The sequence below is a fragment of the Gadus macrocephalus genome, chromosome 16 (genome assembly GCF_031168955.1).
Source record: "Gadus macrocephalus chromosome 16, ASM3116895v1".
Classification (NCBI taxonomy): domain Eukaryota; kingdom Metazoa; phylum Chordata; class Actinopteri; order Gadiformes; family Gadidae; genus Gadus; species Gadus macrocephalus.
The window spans coordinates 4,882,733-4,901,718 of NC_082397.1; the positions used below are offsets into that span (position 1 = coordinate 4,882,733).

The 18,986-nt window shown below is 45.8% G+C and overlaps 2 protein-coding genes across 3 annotated transcripts in view; both read left to right on the forward strand.

Annotated features, from left to right (window-relative positions):
* The first annotated feature begins 1,814 nt into the window (after positions 1-1,814).
* Positions 1,815-8,951, forward strand: nars2 (asparaginyl-tRNA synthetase 2, mitochondrial). Of its 2 annotated transcripts, XM_060074181.1 has the most exons (15): positions 1,815-2,079; positions 2,234-2,334; positions 2,721-2,830; positions 2,917-3,037; positions 3,189-3,329; positions 3,750-3,830; positions 4,202-4,296; positions 4,702-4,834; positions 5,210-5,308; positions 5,770-5,807; positions 6,178-6,244; positions 7,110-7,247; positions 7,792-7,889; positions 8,145-8,171; positions 8,445-8,951. In XM_060074181.1, the coding sequence occupies exons 5-15, from the start codon at positions 3,249-3,251 to the stop codon at positions 8,587-8,589; spliced, it is 1,002 nt and encodes a 333-aa protein (XP_059930164.1). In that variant the 5' UTR covers positions 1,815-2,079; positions 2,234-2,334; positions 2,721-2,830; positions 2,917-3,037; positions 3,189-3,248; the 3' UTR covers positions 8,590-8,951. The 2 variants fall into 2 exon arrangements, with proteins under 2 accessions (XP_059930164.1, XP_059930163.1); XM_060074180.1 differs by having other exon boundaries at positions 1,818-2,334.
* Positions 8,952-9,036: 85 nt separating this feature from the next.
* The window catches only part of gab2 (GRB2-associated binding protein 2), a 50,775-nt gene continuing 40,825 nt past the window's right edge, over positions 9,037-18,986 (forward strand). The window contains 1 exon segment of the mRNA XM_060074179.1: positions 9,037-9,623. Coding sequence (XP_059930162.1) covers positions 9,516-9,623 — 108 coding nt within the window. The 5' untranslated portion in view covers positions 9,037-9,515.

The window sequence follows — 18,986 nt, forward strand, 5'->3', positions numbered from 1 at the left end:
ACTGATCGATTGTGTTCGATTTTCAACAAAACCTTGAAGTTAATACAATGGGAGGTTATCTTGATATAATACTTATACAACGTGCATATTTAACCCAGAACAACTGCCCCTGTGTGGTATCTTAACTGAAATGCCTCTCTATGTGCCAACGTGCAAGGAGAATGTGCTTCCATTGTGTCATACACGATAACCTCATTGACACACACACACACACACACACACACACACACACACACACACACACACACACACACACACACACACACACACACACACACACACACACACACACACACACACTTTAGTGTGTATAATTCCCACAGTCACGCGGAAGGCAATTAATAGTGTTGACCCTGTTGACTTACTGACAACATGTTAGTGGCGATGGACGCCAAAGGGGGAGACAGAGAGGGCATCATGTGTTATCACCCCCTTCCCTCCCTCTCTCCCCCCCTCCTTTTCACCCTCCCTCCTTCCTCCATCATCCCCTTCCCTCAATCCCATCCCTTCCCTCTCTCCTCCCCCCTCCCACTCTCTTCTCCCTCTCCATCCTTAATCCCCTCCCTCTCTATCCTTCCTCTTTCTCCCTCCATCCTCCCGCTATCATCAACCTCCCTCCCTCCTCTACCCCTCCCTCCCTCCCTCCCTCCCTCCCTCCCTCCTATACCCATCCCTCCCTCCCTCCCTCCCTCCCTCCCTCCCTCCCTCCTATACCCATCCCTCCCTCCCTCCCTCCCTCCCTCCCTCCCTCCCATCCCTCCCTCCCTCCCTCCCTCCCTCCCTCCCTCCCTCCCTCCCTCCCTCCCTCCCTCCCTCCCTCCCTCCTCTACCCATCCCTCCCTCCCTCCCTCCCTCCCTCCCTCCCTCCCTCCCTCCTATACCCATCCCTCCCTCCCTCCCTCCCTCCCTCCCTCCCTCCCTCCCTCCCTCCCTCCCTCCCTCCATCCTCCTCTTCTCTCTCTCTCATCTTTCTTAACCCCCTCCTCTCGGTCTGACAGCCAAGGCCAAGTGGGTAATTTTCGGTGGCATTTTATTGTATTGTTGATGTGATCTGATATAGGCTGTTTCCTCTCCTAGGAGCATATTAGAAAGACACCGGGAGACGCTGCTATTGGATTACCGGGCGTTATGCACCACTAGACTGCTGCCAGCTAAATAAGCAAAATAACTCACGCAAGATGCAAGGCAGTTTACAAGGGCCTGTTATTGTTGTCTGTGTACCTCGCTGCCTCGTTGTGTTTGATGAATCACAGCTTCATGCCTGGATTTGTTTTTCCATGTTGCTAACCATGGCAATGTCCGTAAAATCTGCTTACATTATATTTTATTTTAGGCCAGATAAAACTTCATTAGATGAGTCTGCACAAACATCCGGAGGATTGGAGAGGACTTCAAAGAAACAAGAAAATATAATATTAGGCAAATGGATACAATATGATGAATCAACATTTTTTTTTGTAAATGTATTTATTATTCAAGCCAATATTAAAACCATGAGCAACTCATTCGTATTGCATCGCTATTCTCTATTCTCATAATGTTTAATTTAACATTAAGTGGACATTAACATTCCAGCTTGTAAAAGGTTATCATTTATATGAATCGAAAATACCTCTTCAAGACAAATAAGTAAACATAATGATTTGAAATACTCTATGCAGTGACAGTATCTGTTTCGTGGGAATGTCTGGAATGAATATGTTCCAACTAATAGAACTACAGTTCCCTGAGCCATCAAGCCTTTTTTGTAGGAAATAAAAATACAGTTCATTGGTTGGGCACCGAACCCCTGTGACTGAGCATGTGACTGAGGCGCGCCAATGAGGATAAGCTGCGTTCGTCCCACCGATGTGCAATACATATATATTGAAGTTTAACGCCGTTTGGATCATTGACACTGCTTCCAAAAGTATTAAATCTACGTTGAAAAGCCTTGCATTTACCGACTTATGTTAAACACTCTGTAACAATTGGACCGTTTGCTTGCGTTTAACTCGCTTTCAGTTCCACTTGACTTGAACGCAGCACGAGCCCTAACAGGAAGTGCCTGTCAAGCAGGACACAACATGTAAGTCAACGGTAATGCTCAATGAAACAAAATAAACTTTTAATAAGAAGCATTGTCGCACAATTGGAAAATCATCCAACCTATCAATCTTAGCAGACTCGATGTTTAACGCCGCTATTAAAGCAGTAGATGTTGTGTTGAATGTGTCCTTATCTCGGAGGACAGTTTTATGTAGTATTCGGCATTACTGCAAGAAGTCACCAAAGAAGCTCAGAGTATCAGAGGCACTTGAAGGGTCAGATGTGGGATCCAACATCACAGTAGAGGTACAGCGTTTTATGTGAACATTTGATACGTATGGTTATCATCCAATGTATGCATTTCCAATTGATGTGAGAGAAAATCTGTTCGTGTTGTAACTCTATAGAACTGACATTACTCTGCATTGCATTGGATACGTACTACTGGGGCTTCTATAGGGCTTCATGCAATGCAAAACATTATCCCATCTATATAGAGAGAATTATATTGCGTCATAAGAATTCAGAACATTTTGAAAACACTGCAATATAAATACTGCTATACAAGTAAATAAATATGAAAGAAGATGCAATAATGTATAATGTGTTGTACACTGTTATGTTAACTGTTATATTGTATCTGAGAGACAACCCATATTTTTAATGGCTCTGTTGCTTTGTTCAATTCCAAGGGTTGGGTTCGGTCCGTCAGGTCTCAAAAGGACAACTTGTTTGTGCATGTGAACGATGGAAGCTGTCTGCAGCCACTGCAGATAGTCGCCAGCTCTGAGCTCAATGATGCGTGAGTGTGTTTAATCTATATGCGTTTGTGTGTATGTGTGTCTTCACGGTATCGTCCTCTGGTAATTCTGTTGTTTTAATTTCTAGCCTGCTCACGTTTGGGAGTGCTGTTGAAGTCACCGGTTGTCTGAAGCAAAGCCCAAGCAGGAAGCAGCCAGTGGAGTTGCTGGCCGACCGAATCAATGTAGTTGGAGGATGTGACACTCTGGTAAATACAATGTAGTTCAAATAATCTGTGTTTAGTTCCTGTAAGGCAAACATAGTTGGAAGGCACAGTAACACGGTCTGGAAATGTTTTGTTGTGCTATCGCCATTGGACCCTAAAGTTTTCACTCTTTTGTTTTTGTTATTTGTTTTAGGAATTTCCGTTTAAAATCAAAGAGAGACATGGCCTTGACTATGTCCGCCAATATCCTCACATGAGATGCAGGACCAACGTCTTCAGCTCCATGATGAGAATAAGAAGCGCAGCCTCGGCGGCCATCCACTCACACTTCACCGTGAGGAACTCCATCAAGTCGATTCCAGTTCTTGGCTCCCTTAATTACCTTTACAGTGTCCATGGGCTTCACCGGCCAACATATTAGGACACGCGCTAACCCTACAAGCCCTCTAAAGGGCAAGAGGAAAAAATCCAAAATCTAGAGGGATGAAACCTTGAGCTGACTCAAAGAAGATGGATCCCTCGTTCCAGGGACGGTTAGGGGTGCAATAGATGCCAGAATTGGCAGACATATAATGATATTATAAACAACCAAAAGCTTAGTTGTTGAAATTAGGATAATAGTAATGATCTCACAAAAGTCTGTCTAGCTGGCACACTAAATAGCGATCAAAGTCTTCATCATTTCTAGTCAGTTAAATGAGGAGCAGCTCAGTTAGTAACACCAAATGTATCCCTTCTTGTGGTTCCTATCCAGGAAAGAGGCTTTATCCAGATTCACACTCCGGTGATCACCTCCAATGACTGTGAAGGAGCAGGAGAACTCTTCCAGGTGGAGGCAAGTGGCATTCATATTTGAAAATCAGAGACCAATTGTCTATTAAAAACAATTATTTATGTAGAACATCTAAAACTTCAGTTGAATGTGCTGGTTCGGTTTCGGCTTTGTGTGTGTGTGTGTGTGTGTGTGTGTGTGTGTGTGTGTGTGTGTGTGTGTGTGTGTGTGTGTGTGTGTGTGTGTGTGTGTGTGTGTGTGTGTGTGTGTGTGTGTGTGTGTGTGTGTGTGTGTGTGTGTGTGTGTGTGTGTGTGTGTGTGTGTGTGTGCGTGCGTGCGTGCGTGCGTGCGTGTGTGTGTGTTTTAGCAATCTTATTAGAACAAGCTGATGTATTTGTTTTCATGTTTGTATGAATGGTTTGTGTTTACCACAGCCCTCAGGCCAGACAACTGAACCAGACAAGAACTTCTTCTCAGTTCCTGCCTTCCTGACCGTATCTGGTCAACTGCATCTAGAGGTCATGTCAGGGTAGGAATATCCATCCATCCGTTTTGTCAGTTTGTCCGTCCATCCAACCATCCCCTACCCAGCCATCCACCCACCTGTACTCAAGAGAACTGCTCCGTATGTGTTATAGAGACCTAGAATCTCAGCCACACAAACAATGTTTAGAGGCCTTTTTCACTGTTTATTTTCTCTGCCAACTCATTGCATGTGTCTGCGGGTATGATTTACTGTAATATTATCAGCATCTGTATTTTAGATACAGAACCAGAAGATCTGGAGAGTCACAAAGTCAAACCACCTCTCTCTTTCACTCTCTTTTTCTTTCTTTCTTTTCTCTCTCTCTCTCTCTCTTCTCCTCTCTTTTCTTTCTTTCTTTTCTCTCTCTCTCTCTCTCTCTCTCTCCTCTCCTCTCCTCTCCTCTCCCAGGGCGTTCTCCCGTGTCTACACGTTCGGACCGACCTTCCGAGCCGAGAACTCCCAGAGCCGGCGCCACCTAGCTGAGTTCTACATGGTGGAGGCCGAGCTGGCCTTCACACAGTCCCTGGAAGACCTCACCAAGGTGGGCCTCTCCTCCTCTAAACCAAAAGCCCTGGGGTCAGGGTGATGTTCCTCCCCTTGCCAAAGATTTCAGTTTGGTAACCCTAAAGCTATGTGGAAGTTGCATTTGGGTAGCATTTTAGCTATGCAATGCTACACAATATTTTTGTTGTTGTCTTAGTTTATGGAATGATCTATCACATGTGATATTGGTAATTTGTCAGGTTAATTTTGGGAGGTATATCAATACTATTCTAACCCGTGTTATTCAATGCCACCCCTGATATTAGTGTAGAGGCACCCTCTACGCGGTGTCGACTGATTAAGTGTATTCCATGAACGGGGTCTTCCTCACTCCATCGGGTTGGGTGGTGTTGTGTTGGTATTTGTTCAACAGGTGATGGAGGACTTGTTCCGCAGTGTTACGGAGCAGGTCTTGGACCGGTGTTCTGAAGACGTGGATCTGTTTCACCAGCGGGTCTCACCCGGGCACAGGGTGGGTAGTTCCTGGGTACTCCCAGGGTTCAGTAGGACGATATGGGCTGCCAAGGACTAGGTACCTGGTTCTGGGAACTACAAGAGGAGTTTTGTGAGTACTGAGTACTTCAATAAGGCTTGGTAGCGAAAACCAAGTACTTTTTAAGCCCCGACGGAAAAACAAATCAGGGATCTGTGTTTTTCTTTCTGTTCAGCTATGTTTTGCATTTGCCATACTTTATCATTATATTTACGTTATTAATGTACTTTAAAAAGTCAAATGAAACTTAATTGTGTATAAATGTGTTTACACTCAAAGTATTGTACCAAAAAATGTATTGATTTGCAATTGGAACACAAGTGGCCTTGTCAGAAACAGTGTTGGGAGTTTAATGGGAACCCCAAATATCTCAATCTAAGGCCACTCTGACGTGTGAGGCCGTCTCGTTTCTAACTGTGTTCTCTCGTCCCTGATCCAAGGCCGTAGTGGAGGCCATGCTGAAGAAGAGCTTCACTGTGTGAGTGACGACAACACGATCACTTGCCTCAATGATACATTAACATTTCAACCTTATTGTCACGTGCACATTAATATAACAGTGAGTAGAAGAAACATGCACTCATTATTTAATTGTGCTTTCAGTGTCTTGAAAAGTGTCGTAGAAATGTGTTTAAATATTAGTAAGGGAATTAAATGCTTGAAGATTTGTCTACAACAGTAAAAACAAGTAATAAACAGTAAAAAAATATGCAATGTGCTGTATAATTATGTACACCTATGAATGTAATATTAATTGAAGTTTAAATGAGATTTATGTGTGTAAACGAACATTGTGTCAAAGTGTGTGTGAGGAGCTTAACTGTAACCTTTGTTTGAATGTGACCCAGGATCAGCTACACAGAAGCCATTGACATCCTCAACCGATCCTCACACAATTTCGTCTTTCCAACAACTGTAAGCGATACACTTAGCTCTCAAACTATTTTTACTGATGTACTGATTTTTTCAGCCAATTGCAAATTCAACCAGCACGAAGCTAATAGGGTTTTAAAAAACCAAAGGGGTTTCAGACATTAATCCCATTACTGACAAATGTAGCTGTTTCTGTTTTAGTTTTCTTTCTACTTTTTGCTGATTCTCATTCTATATTCTTGTTTTTAGAAGACGTCAAAGTATCCCCTTGAATCCTACTAAGGCCCTTGGGGTACCTTAATACATTATATTAAAGCAGGATTTAGTTACTATGCATCAAATAGCTGGAATAAACTCCCTGAGGATTTAAGACTTGCCCCAACTCTGAGCACCTTTAAAACAAGACTGAAGTATTTTATGTTTGCTTTAGCTTTCTGCTAAATCTTAAATACATTGCACCTTCTAAAAAGCTTTATTAACTTTGCCTTTATTTTCTATTTTATTGCTAAAATGCCTTTTTAACTTTCTATTTTACTAATTTCTTTGCATATGTTTTCTTTTACTCATCTATTATTTAATTTTATTGTATGGCAATGTTTATATGTGAAGCACTTTGAGTCTGCCGTGTGTATGAAAAGTGCTATATAAATAAAGTTGCCTTGCCTAGCCTATATGACAGTGTCGTGTAGACAGGATAGTGTAGTGGCTACAGAGATTGACTCCCATCTCTAAGGTACTGGGTTAAATCCCCAATGTCCAAAGCCTACCTGAGCAATATGCCTGAACCCTACCCCCCAAGGAGATGTGATATGAATTCACCTGTGTAAACCTGTGCAATACATTGACACCAGTATAAACAGTACCGTTTTTGGCCACATTGACCTGTTGTTGACCTTTTGACCTCCAGTGGGGCTGTGACCTCCAGACGGAGCATGAGAAGTTCCTGGTGAAGCACTGTGGAAACCTCCCCGTCTTCGTCACGGACTACCCCTACGACCTCAAGCCCTTCTACGCAAGGGACAACACGGACCACCCGCTTCATACGGTATCCGATACAGCAACACAACGGGCTGAGGAACACCTTCTACCCCTGGGCAATTCGTCTACTTAACGCCTGACCCCCACCCCCCCAATGGACATGTGAAATCCTCTACCATATTTATTTATTTTAAAAAAGACACTTATATTTTATGTCTGCATATTTATATTTATTGTGCCTATTGCTGTTGTTTGTGTTTGTATTTTTGCACTGCTTTATTTTGCACTATGGGTAGTGAGCACCACCCCAATTTCATTGTAAAAGTTTGAACAATGACAATAAAGTCTGAATCTGAAATCTGAAATCTGACAAGGGAAACCACCAGAACAAGACCTTCACCTTATAACATCAGAGAGTTAGGAGTAACAATTACGTCTCTCATGGATTAGAACATTACAAACTATTATCTAAAAAGGTTGTTTTTAAGGTGACGGTATTGACCGATCGGAAAGCCTAACGTGGTGCATCATCGGTAGCGGTATGGTTAAGGGAGGGAATGTGGGAATGCTTGTGATGAACATGTCTGGTCTCTGGGGGTTCTGGTCTACAGGCGGCTGCGGTCGACCTGCTGGTCCCAGGGGTCGGGGAGCTCTGCGGGGGGTCGCTGAGAGAGGACCGACTCGACCTGCTGACCGCACGCCTGGCCCAGTAAGGACACCCATCACATTCATAATGATCGTGTTATGCATAATATCGTTACATATGTTATATTGAAACGTCGGATGTCAAAATCGTAATGACAAAAGATAAACATTGAATAATGCCAGGATTTGGTAGACATCTTGCAGAGAAAGATACACGGTTTTCCATTCATTTAATGTGTTTCAATGATTTGATTTGTGTTATTTTAATGTTATTCTTAAGAATGTGATGAAATAATTCTTGCTTATTTTGTGTCCTTAGGGCTGGCATGGAGGACACGTATGACTGGTAAACAACAACAATACATTGCTTACACACACACAGACACAGACACAGACACAGACACACACACACACACACACACACGTGATTGGGTACTCTGCTATGAGCTGAGTAGTTTTGCCCTTAGTGTCTGATGCTTTCGGCTAAGTAGCATTGCCCATGACACATGATTCTATGAGCAAAGTAGCACAGCCCTTATGCTCCTTTCCTATAAGACAATGAGCATAGTGGCTAACGCCTAATGCCAGATTCTTCTTCTTTCCTTCTTCTTCTTCCTAGGTATTTAGACCTCCGGCGCTTCGGTTCCGCCCCTCACGGGGGCTTCGGGATGGGGTTCGAAAGATACCTGCAATGCATCCTGGGAGTTGACAACATTAAAGATGTCATTCCTTTCCCCAGATTCTCCCATTCTTGTCAACTGTAAAAAAAAAAAAAAAAAAAACATCCAAATGTGGAATGTCTTGCAGCTTTTCTCTTGCACCGAATAAACATTTATAGGTGTTTAAAATGTTTTATTGGTGTACTCTATTTTCACACACGCACACACACACACACACACACACACACACACACACACACACACACACACACACACACACACACACACACACACACACACACACACACACACACACACACACACACACACACACTTTCAGTATATTTAGCTAATGACTTCATGTCATATATTGTCTTTTCCACAAGATGGCGCCTTTTTCCTTCCCTCCTCAACCACTTGATAATAAATCCAGAATTGTTGCTGTGTGAACATTCAACCTATAAATTCCCGTTAACCATATAACTAGCTTCCAATATAAACATGCTGTTTTCTTTGTTTTAATAAATAAACGCTTTAAAATCACTTTTAACATGTTTCTATAGCGTATCTATTTTTTAAGTTAATATATATTTCAAAGTCATTTCAACAGTAATACCAAACCATTAAAATGGACCACGACTCATTAAACGAGAGGAACCGCTCTCCCATCCCGTCTTCTATCTCCAGTGGCCCATCCCTGTGCTACAGTGGGCGTGGTATGAATGGGAAAATAAACTGCAGACACCCAACAATACTTCCTACAATCAGTTGAGCTCAGCCGCTGCTCTGATCCGCTCTTGCGTAAGAAGAAAACAAAGCCATAACAGCCGAGCTGCGCTGTCATTTCTTTTTTTTTCCAAAGTAGGATTTGGCACGTTGGACCAAATAAAACCGCTCCGAAAGAGCCCCGGCCGGTGTGCTATCAAATGGGGAGGCGGACGGCACCAGTGAGTGTCAAACACTGCTAAACAATTTGAACGGCAGGCTCTCTCCGGGACCCGTCATGCGGTAGAGGGAGAGAGAGGTTGTGGATGATCAACGAGAACCTGCAGGACCCATCCAGAACCATGAGCGGGGGAGAGGTCATCTTCCAGGGCTGGCTGAGGAAGTCTCCGCCGGAGAAGAAACTCCGGAGATATGTAAGAAAAATACACTTTTATAATTCTTTACTTCATTTGTATATTTATCGCAGATGTCTCGCTGTTCTCTACACAAATGGCAGTAGTCATGATGTGCATTATGAATAGCGCTCAGCGTTGATCAGAAACCATATCGATCTAGCAGGTGCATCCCAATGGCATCTGGATAATTTAGTCTCATCTATTTTGTGTGTGCGTGCGCGCGCACGCGCGTGAGTGCGTGTATACTTATTTTGTATCATTTTCTTGAGAAAGTGTGTGAGAGAAATTCAGTGTGCGTGTATTTTGGCATGCACTTGGCTGTGTGAGTGAGTGAGTGTGTGTGTGTGTGTGTGTGTGTGTGTGTGTGTGTGTGTGTGTGTGTGTGTGTGTGTGTGTGTGTGTGTGTGTGTGTGTGTGTGTGTGTCTCTCTGCTGGTAACGGTTTTTCTCTGAACAGTCCTATCTTGAAATCGGTCTTCACGTAAAAAAGCTCTTATAAGCTCTACTCTGTGAGTGTCCCATCTGCCACTCGCAGCATGTTTGCGATGAGGTAATGGCTAATCATCATCGTCATGTTATAGTAATCATGTTCAAAGTGTGTGTGTGCCAACTCCAGTACCTCTCTAAACAATAGTCTATAGCCCTCCCCTTGCCTCTGTAGTCTCTCTGGGCTCGGCTAGGCTAGGCTAGTTAGGTAGGTGGTGCCGCTGCCGCTACAGGGAGATGCTTACTAAATCACATAATAGGATTGGACCATGAGACAATCTCCCATAAATACAGCTGTCTGGTGTTTACGGATGGTGTAGCCTTACCCTGCCGCCTCCTCTTTCTACTGGCTGGCTGTGCCATGATGTCATCCTCCTATGTTTCATGTCCCCCCCCCCCCCCCCACCAATGTATCAACCATCCCGAGTGTCTTCAATCCCCCCCCCCCCCCCCCCCCCCGCCCCCTTGTCGTTTCCTTGCCGTTTGCCACTTCCAGCGGTGGTGTGTTTACTCAGGGCCCAGCCGGCCCTGTCCAGTGGAAGAGGCTCTGCTGCAGTACGGTCCTGTATCAACAGCAGCCTGGAAAACAACATGCTCTCACCCCAGGCCTCTGCCTTCTCAGCACTCTAATGTAACAGGCTAACTTCACCCCCTCCCTCCCTCATCATCCTCCTGACTCTTTCCTCACCCACTCCCCCCCCCCTCCCCTCCTAAGCTCCCTCCTCCTCCTCCTCCTCCTCCTCCTCCTCCTCCTCCTCCTCCTTCTCCCTCACCCCCACATCACTACCCGTCTCTTCTTCCCCCCTTCTCCTCACCCTCTCTCCACCTCACCTCTCCTCCTCACCCCCCCTCCCTCTGCCCTCCTTCGTTCCCCCTCCTCCCTCTCGATGCCCTCTCCTACTGCTCACCCAATCTCGAGGACAGATAATGGTGTCATTCTCTCCCGTCCGCGGGATGCGGGGCGTTATGACGACCGGACAAACAGACAGACTTAGGAGGAGAAAATAAGTGTCATGGGATGAGGCCTGAGTGTGTGTTTCCAGGACAGACGGGAGGACAGATGGATGGATAGATAGACGATAGATAGCCAGATTGACTCACAGTCAGACAGACTTGTGAACAGTAATCTGCTCATCTTGGATTCCTTTCACTCTAATCTGGGATCCAGCCAGCCTACTACGCTAAAGCCCAACTTCTGGGAGGAGGCGGGACAGAGGCTGGGCCGGAAACCAGAAACTAAAAGGGGCGGAGTTACCCCTTGTTTCCTGTTGTCCGACAGAGATTTTGTAATGGAAACATATTTGCTCAAGTGGATTAAGCTTTCCGATGGCGACTTCAGTGTATTTCTACAGGGGTTGGTTTGAATCCTTTACAGGCACATTTTTACAGTTGACTTATGGTGGCCGAGTTTGTTATGCCGACACCCCGCTTAAAGTGTTTGTGTGTGTGTGCCCTTCCCAGGCACTGTTTTACCAAATCGATGTGTCTCTGTTACATATTACTCATACGTTAAAGATTTATGATAACTTTTATTCAACAATTTGATGAGTAAAGGTCCCCCCATATTCTTCCAGTTGATATTTTGGGTTCATTAGGTCATGGCATGATTTCAAAACAATGTCAAAAGTTGAAGTCACCACAATTGTAACTCTCCCACTGTCACTGTTGTAAAACCTTGTTGTGACCTTATTGTTCTCATCAAAGCATGCATGTGCTTGAGGCTTCAGAATACTTGTAGTACTACTACTAATTCTACTATTAAGTCATCTGGTAGACACCAGACACATCATAACAACACTAGTAGGCTAGGGGAGACCTACTCCATCATAACAACACTAGTAGGCTAGGGGAGACCTACTCCATCATAACAACACTAGTAGGCTAGGGGAGACCTACTCCATCATAACAACACTAGTAGGCTAGAGGAGACCTACTCCATCATAACAACACTAGTAGGCTAGGGGAGACCTACTCCATCATAACAACACTAGTAGGCTAGGGGAGACCTACTCCATCATAACAACACTAGTAGGCTAGGGGAGACCTACTCCATCATAACAACACTAGTAGGCTAGGGGAGACCTACTCCATCATAACAACACTAGTAGGCTAGGGGAGACCTACTCCATCATAACAACACTAGTAGGCTAGGGGAGACCTACTCCATCATAACAACACTAGTAGGCTAGGGGAGACCTACTCCATCATAACAACACTAGTAGGCTAGGGGAGACCTACTCCATCATAACAACACTAGTAGGCTAGGGGAGACCTACTCCATCATAACAACACTAGTAGGCTAGGGGAGACCTACTCCATCATAACAACACTAGTAGGCTAGGGGAGACCTACTCCATCATAACAACACTAGTAGGCTAGGGGAGACCTACTCCATCATAACAACACTAGTAGGCTAGGGGAGACCTACTCCATCATAACAACACTAGTAGGCAAGAGGAGACCTACACCATCATAACAACACTAGTAGACTATAGGGAGACCTACTCCATTATAACCACCAATTCCACCAACATAACATCAGTAAGCCTACAGTAGGCCTTCAGGCACACTAGTCAGTAGGGTAGACCTGCTTCACCAACATAACGCTAGTAGGCCAGGGGGAAACCTTATCCAACATGATAACACTAATAGGCTAGGGGGGACTCTCCTGTGAGTGCAGGTTATGCAACCGCGTGCTGTGACTGCTAGCTCCTGCCGCGGGGCTAACATGCAAATGCTATGCAAACCCTCGCAGCCCGACACCAAGTGGCAGTTGAGGCCTCCCGTGAGCGGGAAGGGAAACCGGGGATTGTGCGTGTATGCTGAGCAACAAGCATGACTTGTCCTCCCTCAACCCCCTCTTAGTGTTTACCCATGCTGTTGACTATCCTCCTCCTCCTCCTCCTCCTCCTCCTCCTCAACATGCTTCCCAACCATAACAATGTCTTATCTTGCTTCTCAATCACATGATCCTCGTCGCAGACTGACTGTCATGTGAACGTGGACATTGTGGGGGTGGGGGTGTTGTTTGGTGGTGGTGCTTTGGGTGGTGGTCTGTGGTCTGTGTCACCCTCTCACTAGCTCACTTTCTCTGTAATCAAATTAGTCATTGTCCCATTCAGAGACATACACAGACACATAAACATGCATTCTCTCAGACAGACGGGCACACACAAACAGGCGCGCATGATCTGTAAGGATAGAACATTATGTTTTTGGGATAACTGATCATTTACTGACATTGTGTGGAGCTGGCGATGTGGCTAACGTGGCGTAGGATGTGTTGGGGGTGTGGTCTGAATGCTGGTTGTAAACAATGGCCAGAATGAGCTACTTAAGTTCGACCACGCCACTGTTCTGGGCATCGAGGCGAGGAGTCTTTGTTGAAACTGCGTCCATATCATCAACAACCTTGGATAGTGTAGTGGTAGGTGTATTCGACTCCCAGTTTAAAGGCACTGGGTTCGATCTCTGTCCCAGATCGCAAGCTACACCTTGAGGCATCAAGGACATGTTTAGGACATGAATTGAGATCAAGTCAGCCCCTCCCGTCGAAATCGAAAAATAACCAGATTGCCGGCCGGATAATCCGTATTCTTCCGTAACTTGTTTGCAAAGTAAATAAATAAGATTTGTATTTGGGCATTATTTCCACGCGTGGAAACACATACTGTTGGTCCGCTCCATTTTGCTTGGAGGTACATTGTCTGAGTCAACACCGGTTCTAAGAATAGCTGTTGTGCATGACGCAGTGTTGAGTAATTTGGTTAGGAGTATGACCGCTGCACGTCACACCCCCCGTGTGACTCGCGTATGTTTGATTTAGGGTGTCCTCCATCATATACATACACACACACACACACACGAGCACACGCGCAGACACACGCACACACACGCACACACACGCACACACACCCCCGCCATGTGTGTCAATCAATACTAGAGTCGATGATGATGTCATGCAGAGCCCGTCACTACCCTGAAGCGTTTGAGAGCATCCAGCAGCCCACGGCCTCCCCGGTGACATCACCGTCGTGCCTGATCAACGTTGCCAGGTTCTCACACACACAGAGGCATGCACACGCACACAGACGCCTAGCGGCACACACACACACACCCACGCACGCACAAAGCACATGCAAGCCCCCTGAAGCAGGGTCATATTATTTATATTTCATATGCAGCAGAACTGACTAAGATTAACTGTGATTAAACTGATATGAAAACCAACTCCTCCTTCAACACCTGCAGACATCCTCCACACCTTTCTGCTCTCTTTACAGCATGCAACTCAACAAATAGCTTCAGTGCTAAACACCGGTGTCTGCAGCCTGAAGCGGTAGGCAAGCTTGAACTAGGACGCAACCCAAACCCTACCTGCTCCTTAATGACATGCGTGTGAAATCCCCGTTTTGGGTGAAAACTAAATGACGAAATAGTAAGTAAAGCAGCGCGTGTGTGTGTGTGTGTGTGTGTGTGTGTGTGTGTGTGTGTGTGTGTGTGTGTGTGTGTGTGTGTGTGTGTGTGTGTGTGTGTGTGTGTGTGTGTGTGTGTGTGTGAGGATGTTGTTGTGCATAGGGGATCTGGGAAGTCTGTGCCCCCCAGGTCATTGGTCAGCCCACATTTCCCACTGACTACAAGGTCAATTCACACACACACACACACACACACACACACACACACACACACACACACACACACACACACACACACACACACACACACACACACACACACACACACACACACACACACACACACACACACACACACACACACACACACACACACAGAAAATTAGCGGTAGGGGGTGAGTCAATTAATCTGTGTCTGTGTGCTTCCTATTAGCTTTAGTCCTTCTCTTAGTCCATCAGGACATCTAACTTATGCAGCACACTTTTGATGACAGCCTTCATTTTGGGATGAAAAAACAGTCTCCTTTACAACTTCCACTTCCTGTCATTTGCCATGAACCCTTTTTTGTTTTTCGATAGGGGTCTTTTATTTCTTTCCGTCGTGTGTATTCTGTCCATCATGGGATGATGACGGAACCGGCAGCAGCAGCTGGCAGACTTCCTTCTTCCTGTCTCCTACAGGAAGTGCCTAGATGTGTGTGGGTGTGTGTGTGTCTGTGTGTGGGGGGGAGGGGGGGGGGGGGGGGGGCGGGGGTTTATTAGGTTTTATAAACGTCCTGCAGATCTAAAAATGTATCTACATCAATCAGAAGCCTTCGTTCCCTCTCCCAAAATAGTCTGGCAGCAGGGCTGTAAGGGAAATTAGATTGATTATTGTCTCGTGATTAAGGGCTTGGTAGAGCAGGAACACTGTGGTCTTGTGTTGACCCACTCCGCCTAAGGAGGGAGGCTGTCATGGGCAGGAGGGGGAGGATGGCTTCCAGAACGCGATTGAATGTGATTGAACAAGATCAGATCTGCACGCATCGTCAACAGCTGTTTTTGATAGCCCCGTGGTTTTTTAACATTTGAGCCAATCCACCAGGGGGACAGTGTGTCATGTGACCCAACAAGTTGACATAACACTCAGCCAATAGTTTCCAAATGCTTCCCGGTTGCCCTTGACTCAACCCATCCAACCAATCGAAAGCCGGAGTTTAAAAATAACCTCAGTGCTCTGGGAACCTGACTTGGTGGTTCCTACAACGTCAAAGGACTCGCAAACGTAACGCTTACATGAGATTGTTTCTTATACTAAATAAAAGAGCGCTGGGATAAACATTTAGTGGACTTAATGGTTACATTACGATAAAGAGATTAGATGAATGAGATAAAGAGGTCCAGTATTGGGATCATGTCTTTAGCATGCACGTAGCTCACCGTGTGACTCCCTATATCTGCAAACATCTCACAGTGCATCTGAAAGCAAGCAGGGGGAAATGATAGTTCTGGTAAGTGTGTTGAACTCGCAGCGGCCTGTAATGTTCTGGGCTTGATCATCAGTATCCGCAGCCTTACCTGTCAGCAACCCTCGAGCAAGATGCCCAAAACCCCCTACCCACTCCTTAATGCAGCTGACTTCAGGGATGCAAGTCACTTTTGGCTTTGGAAGGACCAATGTGAATTACTTTGACTATTGACTATATCAAAACCATTTTATGAAAGCGGTTATAGTCTGGATGTTGAAAGATTAACTGTGCCTTCTCCAGTGAAGGGGTGTGGGGGGGAGACAGGGGAGACAGGGTTCTGTGTGTGTGTGTGTGTGTGTGTGTGTGTCAGTCAGTCATGTTTGGGTCAGGCTGTTCGTTACCAACCCTGGGAAAACCATTGAGGAAGCGGTCAATTCATTGGACCTTTTTTGTTCACATTTGGACATAAAGAGTCTGCAGTTTTGTACCATTTGAATGAGGTACAAAAAATCGGCACAATCCTGTCATCCCAAGAAACCCTGCCAGAAAACGGCGTTTGACCTCGTGCCATTGACGTGGAAAGAGTGTTTAGTGAGCATCGAGCAGAATATAATGCACAGATTCACGCAGCGCGGCGTGTAATCCCCGTGGCAGCAGTGACAGTATAGATGGGACAAAGCAGAGGAAATGATACAATGACTTGTGATTAAGGAGAACGCTCTTCCTTCCAAATGAATGAACGCATGATGATAGACCTGCTGTGAATAGAGCTGCTCATGTGTACTGGTGCTGGAGCCGAGGGGGGTGGGGGGGGGCTGGGGGGCTGGGGGGATGTGTTGCTGGGGTTTTGTGCGGGTCTCAGAAATGGAGAGCGACTGCTGTGAGGCTTTAAATGAGCTCACACACACACACACACACACACACACGCACGCACACACGCACACACGCACACACACACACACACACACACACACACACACACACACACACACACACACACACACACACACACACACACACACACACACACACACACACACACACACACACACACACACACACACACACACACACACACACACGTGCGCGCACACGCACACACACACAGGGTCGGCTTTCATTCGGCCGTTGTGATTGGCTGAGTCATGTTCCACAGCGCAGTGATGCATGCAAGAGTCACCGACGTTTACGAGCTGAATAGGGCACATCTAAACGCTATAACAAAATACATCAAGTGGTACGGCAATATCACTGCCTCCGTGCCCGGCAGTATAGCAAGGTTACAGAGCCAGCCACGCACAATGGATGACTTTCATGGTCCATGGCGCGAAAGAACCTGTTTCAGTCGATGCGTATCTAAGGAAATGAAGCCATTTATTGTCGCCATAATCCATGATTTGACGCTGTGTGAATTCTAAAATTGATACGACTGAGATGTCACAACCTAGACGTTGCGATTTGTGCTAATAAATCCTTCTCGTTTTGAATCCATTTGATATTGAATCCATGAGATTGAGTGGTATTGAAACCATAGACGACCGTGCCAAGGGGCAGATCTTTATAAGCACAACACTGTGCTCTAAGAACTAAAGGTATCACAGTAATTACCCATGATGCCTCTGGGCTGTTCTGAGAATCCTCGGAACCCACACAGCCGCGCGTAGCTTCATAAAATGTGGTATCAAAGCAGGTGGGACGCACACAGACACAGTCACACACACACACACACACACACACACACACACACACACACACACACACACACACACACACAGACAGTTCGGTGTAGAAGCGGTGTTCACCTTGGCAGTGTAGAGGTCAGTGGAGATTGTTTGACGTGAACTTCTAAGTAGACGTCTCGTTTTTACGTCACGGCTGATCACAGCATCAACAACCCCTCCTGCTTCACCTCTGTCTGCACCTTCTCCCAGTCCCCTCCTTTGTTGTCTGTAGGGTCTGACTGGCTCTTATCAGCGCGTGTTGTGTCTTGCAGTCCAAGGTCAGGACTTTACCTACAGGGGGGGAAAACCCAAGCGGTTTGATTCTTCAGTTTGATTCAATTTAAGTCTTGTTCCTCTGGAATTTGTTGGAGGTTAAAGCCTCTCGTTTTTAACTGGAGGGCATTCTTGGTCTGACTCTGGGATCTGTGTGTGTGTGTGTGTGTGTGTGTGTGTGTGTGTGTGTGTGTGTGTGTGTGTTTTGAGGAATTGCTTGGGAAGCCCAGCTCTGCGTTGTCAGTAGTTGAGAGTGGACTCAGTGATAAGGCAGGGTCCAGTCGTTGTTTCACATCGATTCCAGTCAGGTGTCAGATGAAGTCATAGCTATTTACAGTGTATGTAGACTTTCATCAGAATGGTTCAAAATGGGGCTCTACAGACCCTTATTCAGAGATGAAAGACTTTAAAAGGAGCCGGAAGCAGACAAACATCCAAGGAAAGTGAAACAGGAAACGTGTCAATGAGGAAGACGGAGTGTCAGCTGGAGACGACCCAGTTGGGCTCGGTGTGATGTGTACTTGTGTAGTGTACTTGTTTTGTGTACTCATGGTGTACTTGTTTTTTTTTTGTTACTTGTGATGTGTGCTTGTGTCGTGACTCCGATTTGAGGTGGAGGCCTCACTTCGGTCTGTAAACCAACGGGCATCTGGATCTCCTCAGAGCCAGCGAGGGACTCTGAACACACACACACACACACACACACACACACACACACACACACACACACACACACACACACACACACACACACACACACACAAGGCGTGACCTGTTGGCACAGCGCTTGCCTGGCTTTAGTGCGAGATGTATTAATTGGAAGTCCTGCAGAAACGCGTGTCGTAAACGTCTGTCTCTGGAAGCTGCTGCCCTGCTCAGCGTCAGCAGCAACGGAGCGAGGTGGAACCCAGGGAGAGAGCCCCCTGTGTAAACTGCAAAAGACCTTCTAGAAACTTCCCCGGGCTCTCCAAGATCCATTTGGGGTTTATCTCAGCCCAGGCGGACGTAAACTGACGTTGCATATGTAAACACAGATAAG

Excerpts from the sequence above, each read along its gene's own strand:
- nars2 (XM_060074180.1), top strand. The coding sequence starts at position 2,170 with ATGTTTAACGCCGCTATTAAAGCAGTAGATGTTGTGTTGAATGTGTCC. Across the intron at positions 2,335-2,720 it reads GATCCAACATCACAGTAGAG|GGTTGGGTTCGGTCCGTCAG; the intron begins GTACAGCGTTTT and ends TTCAATTCCAAG. Across the intron at positions 7,248-7,791 it reads CGGACCACCCGCTTCATACG|GCGGCTGCGGTCGACCTGCT; the intron begins GTATCCGATACA and ends TCTGGTCTACAG.